Here is a 10,000-nt window from a genome sequence, read left to right on the forward strand (position 1 = left end):
GGCTTGATTTCTCTCCCAGCTCCCTAAAATATCTACACATCTGATTTATTTTTGCGTGTGTGTGTGTGTGTGTTTATTTCACTGTTGATATTAAACCCACGGGATCCCACTGGAAATCCCATACCCATCCATTACACTCTGCACGAAACTTCCGACATTGAAACGCCAAAATGTATTTACCCCGTAATTGGCCAAACGATATAAGTGCATTAGAGGGGGATTCAGGAATACATCGCTCACGTTGATGTGCCCATAATCAGGGACTACACACTCCTGCCGAAGAAAGTTGGCTCTTTTCTCTTACGGAAAGTTGGAACGCCAGATTGGAAAATCTGCACAGAAAGCCAATTTTCACCCCAAACAAAGTGGAATTTGGAGCGAGAGTGCTACCACACATTTGTGCAGTGATCTACAGAAAGCTACTCGTTTCTAGTTGTCAGTGTGGAAAGCTTTGAGAACCTGAGATCTTATCTGAAGTGAACACAGTGTGTGATGTATATCGTGTGAACATTTCTGTGAGGGTGTTATCATTGTGTTAGAGGAGTTAGCAGAGTGCCGCAGTGAACCAATCACAGAGGAGGTGGTCTTCACGTAGATCCAGTGGTGGCTTGAGGCAGAGGCAGAGGCAGAGGCAGAGGCAGAGGCAGAGGCAGAGGCAGAGGCAGAGGCAGAGGCAGAGGCAGAGGCAGAGGCAGAGGCAGAGGCAGAGGCCTCTTGTGTCCACAAACCAGCACTTGCTTATTGTCACCACACCAGACGCACATTTGTGCACATTGCCTCAGCATTTCAATATCAGAAATGCATGCAGATGCTGGTACATTAGTAAGTACACAATTAGTAACAGAGCAGCACACCATAAGAGTTGTGAAAGTTCACAAGAGAACGCGCTGTCAGGAAGATGAGTTCTTCTCCTGACTGCCGCAACTTCCGGTGCAGCTGAGGGCTCGTTCTGATCAGGCAGCCAGGCATCATCGACGCTACGGTAACGGCAGCATCAGTAGCAGCACCTAGCTTTAGCATCAGCATCCAGCTCTGCCAGCCCACAGAGCTGAGTGACGGCTTGGAGTTTTTCATGTGTGATGCCGTGACCTGGTTTCTTACCATCAGAGGGAAAAGTGAGCCAGGGTGAAAGAGAGGACAGCAGAAGATGAAATGGGCGCGCGGGGTGGGGGAGGGGGGGGAGAGGAATGTGCGCCGTCGGAGGGGTTTGAAAAAGGCGAGGAGTCCGGTTAAGGTTGATTGTGCCTTGGATGTGCGTGGGTCTGAAACTGGAACTGGACACTCTTGCCCCCTCCCGACAATTCCCAGATAAATTGTCTTTTAATCTGCCCTTGCTCTGGTCTTTTCTCTCTCTCTCTCTCTCTCTCAGCCTCTCTACAACCAGCCCTCTGATACTAAGCAGTACCATGAGAACATCAAAATGTAAGTAACTGTACACACACATGTTTTTTTAAATCCTTATCTTCTCCCCTTACAGGTCATGGCCCTGTCTCTTTAATGTTGACCTCACTGTCTGCACTTCCAATCAAATCGGTCAAAATCCACATTTAGATGGTTCTCTATCGAGTGGCACATTTTCTATCTCACAAGAAATGCAGTAGAATAAAATGAAAGGGATATTGGCCATCAGATCATTGATTTGATACCTGTCTATTTTGACAACAGCTGCCTAGCAGTGTGTCTGTCTGTGTCTGTGTCTGTGTCTGTCTGTGTCTGTGTCTGTGTCTGTGTCTGTGTCTGTGTCTGTGTCTGTGTCTGTGTCTGAGTGTGAGGGTGCACGACAGTAGTTAAAGGACTTTTCTGTTTCTCTGCCACCCGATGGCCTTTTACCAAAGACTGAGTAGTGCTTCACTCAGTGGACTCGGTGGTCAAAGCAGCCCCTTTCCCACCCTCCACTTCTCTCTCCTCTCCTCTCCTCTCCTCTCCTCTCATCTCTTCTCTCGTCCTCTTGGCATATTTGTTCTCTCATTCAGTCTCCTCTTCTACCTTTCCTTCATCCCTCTCTTTTCTGTCTGTGCCTTTTTGATCTGAAGTTCTTCAATCGGCAGAGTAGTTTTTTTTTTTTTATGGTGCTGTTAATCAACGTGTGTGTGTGTGTGTGTGTGATTAAATACCTCCACATGGCTTTGATCTTTTACAATTGGTGGCTTTGTCTCCTCAGTTCTTCACCGAGGTCCATTTCTTTCCCATCTCCTCTTCTCTCCGCATCCATTCAGATGCCCATATGGCGTTGTGTATGTGTGTTGGTGTGTTAAAGTTGCATTCCGCGATTCGGTTTCAGGTTCGCGGAAGGTTGTTGATATTTGAGCTCGACCGCCAATCAAATGTCACCCCTCCCGTACGTGCTCCTGAAGCGACCGTGTTGTTTGGCTGTGATTGTGTAAAGGCTCGGTCCGAGACACTGTTTTCGGTTTCCCATTTACAGACCCAGGACTGTGTACTATAACAAAATAAACTAAAATAAACACTTGTTCAAACACTGATAGGCTAGCTAGAGGTTTGCTGAATTTGCTAAGAACTATATGGCATTAGAATTGCTGACTGCCCCCTTAAACTGACATTTCATGGTGCCTGTGAGCATACGTGTGTCTGTGTTTGTGCACAGCTCATGGTTGGATAAGAAGAACCTTGTACATTGCACAGAGCTGCTAATCTAGTAGCCCTACCATCTGCTCCACTACACAATGCCATCTCTGTGCTCACAGGGACACACACACACACACACACACTACTGACACATTCATGCTGGCATATATAGGCAAACACTCAGATGCACCTTTCTCTCTCTCTCTCTCAGACTGAAATCCACAGTCTGTCTCCACACCTGGCGTTGTCAGTCAGACTACTCAGATCAGCACTAATGTAACCTCAGAGTAACTGATTCCAAAGTCAGGTGTTAAAACACAGGAAACTGTGAAGAGGCACCCATACCAATCTCAGTTTGTGTCACGCGCCTGCCTTCTCCCTTCAGCATGCCATAGTCATTAGAGGAGTTGTCTGCATGTTACACATAATGTGGTTTTCTTTCTGTCGGGACGATTTTGAGGACCAGCCTATACTATGATTCATTATTGGGCCATACATTGCACCAGTATCTGAGTGTGAATGTTTTGGTGTTTGATCGAGTAGGTGACTGGTTGCGGAAATGAGTGTGTTTTTTTTTTTTTTTGTGTGAGAACATTGTTTGTGTGAACGCAGGGATTTTGTAATTGTGTGCGTGTCTTTGTGTGTCTCCAGTGGCTGATTATACCCTGTGCTGGCCTTATAGATCTGGTGGTGGTAATGTGATTGCCAGTCACTGGTGTGAATGCTGCTGTGTTTCCCTTGTCACTCACACACAAACACTCATTTTACTGAAAGAAAATCCCTGAATTTGTGCAGTATTACTAGGTTTACCAGTTGTGTGTGTGTGTGTGTGTGTGTGTGTGTGTTCATATTCTATTGTTGTACTTAACTTGGTATAAAGGTCACTATGGCAACTGTGGACAGTGGGAAAAGAAGGGGTTGGACCTTGTTATAATGCACTGACGTCTCTCTCCCACTCTCCCTGCCTCCCTCTCTCTCTCCCTCCCACCCTGCCTCCCTCCCTCCCTCTCTCTCCCCCCTCTCTCTCTCTCTCCCCCCGACTGTCTTTCTCTTTCACTCTCTCTCTGTCCTGTTTTTTTATCCCTCTGCAGAAATCAGGCGATGAGGAAGAAGCTCATTCTCTATTTCAAGAGAAGAAATCATGCTCGAAAGCAGTGGGTGAGTGCTTATAGCTTACACACACACTCAGACACACACACACACACACTCACACTCTCTCACTCTGTCTCGCACGTGTGTCTGTCTGTCTCTCCCCCCCACCCCCCCTCTCCATCTCTGTGTGTTCTGTCTCTCTCTCTCTCTCATCCCATTACTGTATCCCAACAACGAGAAGAAAGCTCAGTGTGGTGTTTGAATGAGTGTAGTTCTGCGGTACTGGCTGCCTTGTTTTATGGTGTTGCTGTGGGGAACGCGCATACACTTTAATGAGAGTAACTGTCCCAGATAGCAAGAGGGGGTGTGTGTGTGTGTGTGTGTGTGTGTGTGTGTGTGTGTGTGTGTGTGTGTGTGTGTGTGTGTGTGTGTGTGTGTGGTGTGTGTGTGTGTGTGTGTGTGTGTGTGTGTGTGTGTTGCGTGTGTGTGTGCGCGCGCTCTTCTGCACCAAGTGGGTGTTAAACTGGTTCAGCAGATTGGCTGAGGCGTGTTCTAATGGTACTGGCAGACTGGGTAGTCAGTGCACTCTAAATTTAGCCAACCTGTGGAGGAAGCATCTGCTCACCTCACCTTAGTGATTCTCTGCTCACTACTGAACAACCGTCAACACTGCCGCTGATGGTAAAGGTGATGGTGATTCAGGTGAGCTCTGACACGGTAGAGTTTGATGGTAGTTGTATAGAGAGCACAACCCTCACACAATTTTTCGATCTAATTTGTTGTAGTGTTATGTGCCAGGGCCATGGGTTTGCGCTTGTGCTTGTAAAAGCCATAGCAAGCCTTTTAGGCAGATTTATACCTTAAGCGACATTAGACAGCCACAGAGGGAAAAGGATGTCAAACACACGTTGTGTGACATTCCAGTGAATGTTATTGCGTTCGACTAATATCGAAACCATTTTTAAGGGCTTTGGTTGCATGTCAGCAGGAACACTAGGTATATTTGTAAAACACTGTGTTTGTGTGTCTGTCTGTCTGTGTGGTGTGTGTGTGTGTGTGTGTGTGTGTGTGTGTGTGTCTGTCTGTCTGCCCTTAGGAGCAGAAGTTCTGCCAGCGCTATGACCAGCTGATGGAGGCCTGGGAGAAGAAGGTGGACCGCATCGAGAGCAACCCGCGGAGGCGCGCCAAGGAGGGCAAGGTCCGCGAGTACTACGAGAAACAGTTCCCCGAGATCCGCAAGCAGAGGGAGATGCAGGAGCGCATGCAGAGGTGCGTTTGGGTATATACGGGACTGCGTTATAGGTCTGCAGTGTGTGTGTTCTGTTGTTGAAGCACAGACATGGGTCTCTTGACGATGACCTTTTTGCCCAGTTCCTCCTCATACTAAGGGTCATGCTAAGGGAGTTGTCATGCTGTCTGTCTGAACTTCACCTTTTGGGAGTTTCTCAACAAATGGGAAGCTCCGACTCAGGATGTGCTGAGTTCAGGGTGGAGCTCAGAGTGTGAGCCATGAAAACTCCCACTGTTGTTCACCTCAAGCACATTTGTGCTACAGCCTCTGCCTCTGCCTCCCTAACCGCCGAGCAGCGTACGACTAGAGCAGCGTACGACTAGAGCAGCGTACGATCAGAGCAGCGGACGAGCAGAGCCGACCCCTATGCTTCTCCTGCACCGCTGCAGGGATGGGAGCTCAGCTTGCCATGGCGCTTCACACCAGCAGCACACCGCTAAACTCCTCAGCCAGGAGGACGCTAATTCTGCTTCGGGGTTTTCTGGCAGAAATGCTGTTCGGTCATCCCTATGGCACTGCCCCTCGTATGAAAGAGACTTCAGAACAGGCTTTGAGCTCCCCGGGGCTTTGCCGAATGAGATGTGAATATTGTAAATCACATGATCGACCTGAGGTCTGGATGAAGGTGCTTTTGGAGCCAAACAAGATGGCAGGTTCTCTACATCTTGGGCGTAAAGCTTTGAGATGTTGGTGAAAAGCAAATCAGAAACCATCTGTGATTTTTGGTTATCCTTGTAACGCCTGTGTCTACGATGGATTCCTTTCACGACATTTATGAGTTGTCTGCCTAGGTGCAACGACCATCTTATCTATTGTTAACAATAGGTTATAGTAGACATGCATACAGAAATTGAATCTAATTGAAATTGAATTGAATTGGCAGTGTGTATATATGTGTACAGTAGTGTAGAGGTGTGTCTGGGATGGACAGACTGAGTTTTATGTGTCTTTGTGTGTTTGTGTGTGTGTGTGTGTTTGTAGTCGCGTCGGTCAGCGCGGGGGAGGCCTTGCATCAGCGGCACGAAGTGAACACGAGGTCTCCGAGATCATCGATGGCATCTCTGAGCAGGAGGTGAACACACACTTTTCTCTATTGCTTACAGGCGCACGCACACACACACACACACACACACACACACACACACCATTCAGGGTCTGTCCTATGCTCTACAGGTGTGTACAGTGTGGTTTTAGCTCATAGACGCTGAACAGATGGATTCTGTCTCACCACTTCTACAAGGAAATGAAGGCTGCTATTTCCCCAATTATCTCTCACTCTCTGTGACCTTGTCAACATGTTTTGCTGCTTCTCCTTTTCTTGTTGTCTGTCCTCTATGTGTGTGTGTGTCTCTCAGGTTATGCTGTGAAAAAAGTATTTCTTTAGTGATTTGACTTTAGCGGACAGCGATGGACATTTTGCTATTATCTCAGCAACCCAAGTTCCTCTCCGATAGCTGTGTATTGCGTGTTTAGAGAAGCCACACACTTCCTCTTTGCTGACCTGTCACACACTTACACATGCGCACACACACACATGCCATAGACACCACTAAAGCAGCTCTGTGTCTGCACATAACTGCCAGCTTTGCCCTTTAGCCTCACTGATTGATGCCTTCTGTTCCCTCTCTTTGTTGGTCTCTCTTTCTCTCTTCGTCTCTCTGTCTCTCTCCCTCTCTCTCTCTCTCTCTTCCCCCCTCTCTCTCTCTCTCTTTTGGTCAGAACTCTGAGAAGCAGATGCGACAGCTAGCGGTGATTCCTCCCATGCTGTTTGATGCTGAGCAGCAGCGCATCAAGTTCATTAACATGAACGGCCTGATGGACGACCCCATGAAGGTCTACAAAGACCGGCAGGTCATGAACATGTGGAGCGAGCAGGAGAAGGACACTTTCCGTGAGAAGTGAGTGTGTCTGTGTGTAGCACGTGTCTGTGTAGCACGTGTGTGTGTGTGTGTGTGTCTGTCTCTCTGTGTGTGTGTGTGTGTGTGTGTGTGCATGCGTGATTTGTATGTGGTTGTATGGGTTCTTATACATCCCTTGGAAGTCTTTTAGAAGGTTTTTTAGATGTAAACAAAGAGACATATTGTCAGTCAGCTTATGTGTGTATATATCTTCATCCTGATCAGCAAAATTAAACAACAGGTGTGGTTGTATGGCTCTGTGTGTGAGATGATTGAACTGTGTGTGTGTGTGTGTGTGTGTGTGTGTGTGTGTGTGTGTGTGTGTCTGTTTGCACTTGCTCGATCAGCCCGAGGCGTCAAGGGTTGCGTGACTGAGGGTCACGCTGCGGCTAGTGCCCCACACTGATCGAATGGCGTGATAAAGCCACACTTGCCACAGTTGACAGAGGTGGAAGTGGGGAGGCCCAGAGAGAGACTGCTTGTATTCTGATAAGGCCCAAGCGCACGCACACACACACACACACACACACACACACACACACACACACACACACACACACCCCAGTCAAAACTCCAGCAAAAGGAGTGTGTATATTATCCACCTGTCTAAGTATGCATACATTGGGCAACGGGTGTCTCCGGTGGTCCCTCTTGACTGTGGTCTACTGTGAAGATGGTCAGTGGTACTGGATTCAGTTCCGGCTTCAAGGCTTTTCATTGTTTTATTTGGGAACGTGATGAAGTAATACACCTCCAGTGATTCCTTCACTCTTTGAAAAGCCGTGGGAGGGGTTTTGTTTGCATCAGGTTGCTGAGGCGGTGATGCTTTCCCCTGTGTCGGTGTGTCCATTTGTGATTATGTTAGAATTGTTTGTGTGTATATGGAAATGAATTGAGCTAAGTGTGAGCAGGTGATACTGTGCCATTGGATGTTTTGTAGGAATGATCATGATGGTGCTGATTGTGTGTGTGTGTGTGTGTGTGTGTGTGTGTGTGTGTGTGTGTGTGTGTGTTTCTTTCAGGTTCATTCAGCACCCAAAGAACTTTGGTCTGATCGCCTCTTTCCTGGAGAGAAAGGTAGCAGAACAGCCTCTTTGATGCCTATTTGTGTAGCACTAGCCTGTGTGTGACATGTCATGCAGTACTCATCATTGCTGCTGGTACGTGTGTGATTTCAGACGGTGGCCGAGTGTGTGCTCTTCTACTACCTGACCAAGAAGAACGAGAACTACAAAAACATTGTCCGCAGGAATTACCGCCGCCGAGGCCGAAGTCAGGTGTGTCTCTGTGTATTTGTCTGTCAGTGACTGTGTGGGTCTGTCTGTGGATCTGTCTGTCTCTGTGTGTGTGTGTGTGTGTGTGTGTGTGTGTGTGTGTGTGTGTGTGTGTCTGTGGCTCTTTCTGTGGGTCTGTCTGTGTGTGTGTGTGTGTGTGTGTATAATATAAGTGTGTGTGTGTGTGTGTCTGTGGCTCTTTCTGTGGGTCTGTGTGTGTGTGCGTGCGTGTGCGTGTGTGTGTGTGTGTGTGTGTGTGTGTGTGTATAATATAAGTGTGTGTGTGTGTGTGAGAGCGTGAGAGCAGTCTTAAGCCCCATGAATCCTGATACAAGATTGCCCCAGTAACTGACCCATAAGTGTTGCTGGTGAGGCACTGTGAGCTACAGGAGAGGTTGTGAGCTTTGTGTTCTCACAGTCAATGGGAGAGCTTGTGTAAGAGCATCTCTGATCTACTCTGAGTTGAGTTTGTGGCTTTGAGTTTTTCACCCGTTCATTTTCAAGAAACACAGCTGCAGTAACAGAGCCTGTGTTAGGCAATGAGGGAAGTAATTTAGCTGTTTCAGTTCCCAATGTTTCCTGTTAATCACCTAGACCAGTGGTTCTCAAACTGGGGTCCGCGGACCCGACGCCTTGCCTGGGGGTCCGCGAAAAAGTTTGGCTTCCAAAGGTTTTAAATTTTTTTAATTTTTTTTATTTATTGCAATACAGTATACAAAACATATAGACTAATGTTGCACGGTGTACCGGTACTAGAAAGGTACCGCGGAAACCTTACGTAAAAAACGATAAGGATTTGCATATTTTTAGTATAGGTACTTCATTAAAATAGCACGCAATCAGAGCGCACTCACTGTTCCGCTCCCTGTCAGGCTGCCTGCACGCATTGACTGCAAGGGCGGGGCTTCCCAGCTCTCACACACTGCGAGTGATCTCAGGGGAGACATGGCCTCATGTGCAGGAGCTCTTGCCGACCGTCCTCGGCTTGTATTAAAAAATATGTCAGAAATAAGATCTGGAAGTACTTCGGATACGAAGCAGAATGTGAAGGAAAGCCCATCGACACACAGAGACCCATCTGTAAAACATGCTTCAAAGTCACTCTGGCAAAGGGAGGCAACACGTCAAATATGGCTATGCACCTCTCAGACAGACACCCGAACTTTTCAGAGAGTTCAAAGAACGACAGGTTAGCAAATGTGATTATAAACATGAACACCCCCAAGCTCACCCATATACAGCCTAACACTAGTAGTTTTAGCCTGGTTTAGCGACAAGCGATTTTCCCATCACAGAATTTTGACAATGCGTAGTACAATGATCATAATGCAGTGTGGCTAACGTAACTAAACCGCATTTTTCACGCTAGTAATGTTAACTGCCATAATCTGAAAGTGATGTATTTAATCTTCCATCAGTACGGGTCGTGTTTATCGTTGCAGAAGGCCCTTTTTAAAAGATAGGTTAGCCGAAGGCATATCAGATAGCCCTATTGCATGTATTCTCGTTTAAGACGTTGATCTAGCTTTCAATTTGGCTGCAAGAACGTAGCCCAGTTCATTGTCAAAATTAAACTCTAGAAAGAAAACGCTATACGTGTATAATCAATGCTATGATGTCACCATGTAGTTTTCATTAAAATCTTGCTGGAGGCTAATACTAATATGAATGCCATTTGTTAAGTGTTCGTGACGACCCTAATACAGACAAGTGCTCATCACATCAGCTATAAAGCAACAGCAGATATCTGGCTTCCAATGGTTGCCATCGTTCAGTGACAACAAGACCGGGAAAATAAACTAGACTGGACAAACTATGAGCTGAGACAGGCACACCCTTCTCATTGATCACACACACAC

The 10,000-nt window shown here is 47.0% G+C and overlaps 1 protein-coding gene across 12 annotated transcripts in view; it reads left to right on the plus strand.

The window, feature by feature from the left end:
- The window catches only part of ncor2 (nuclear receptor corepressor 2), an 89,504-nt gene that overhangs the window by 47,983 nt on the left and 31,521 nt on the right, over nt 1-10,000 (plus strand). For 11 of the 12 annotated variants that reach the window (XM_031570332.2, XM_031570325.2, XM_031570326.2 and 8 more), the window contains 7 exons: nt 1,370-1,422; nt 3,678-3,744; nt 4,775-4,947; nt 5,951-6,041; nt 6,689-6,867; nt 7,890-7,944; nt 8,046-8,144. In XM_031570332.2, the coding sequence (XP_031426192.1) occupies nt 1,370-1,422; nt 3,678-3,744; nt 4,775-4,947; nt 5,951-6,041; nt 6,689-6,867; nt 7,890-7,944; nt 8,046-8,144 (717 nt within the window). The remainder of the gene's footprint in view (nt 1-1,369; nt 1,423-3,677; nt 3,745-4,774; nt 4,948-5,950; nt 6,042-6,688; nt 6,868-7,889; nt 7,945-8,045; nt 8,145-10,000) is intronic. The other variant, XM_031570330.2, reaches the window with a different exon arrangement.

This window comes from Clupea harengus, chromosome 7 (genome assembly GCF_900700415.2).
Source record: "Clupea harengus chromosome 7, Ch_v2.0.2, whole genome shotgun sequence".
In the NCBI taxonomy this organism is placed as follows: Eukaryota; Metazoa; Chordata; class Actinopteri; order Clupeiformes; family Clupeidae; genus Clupea; species Clupea harengus.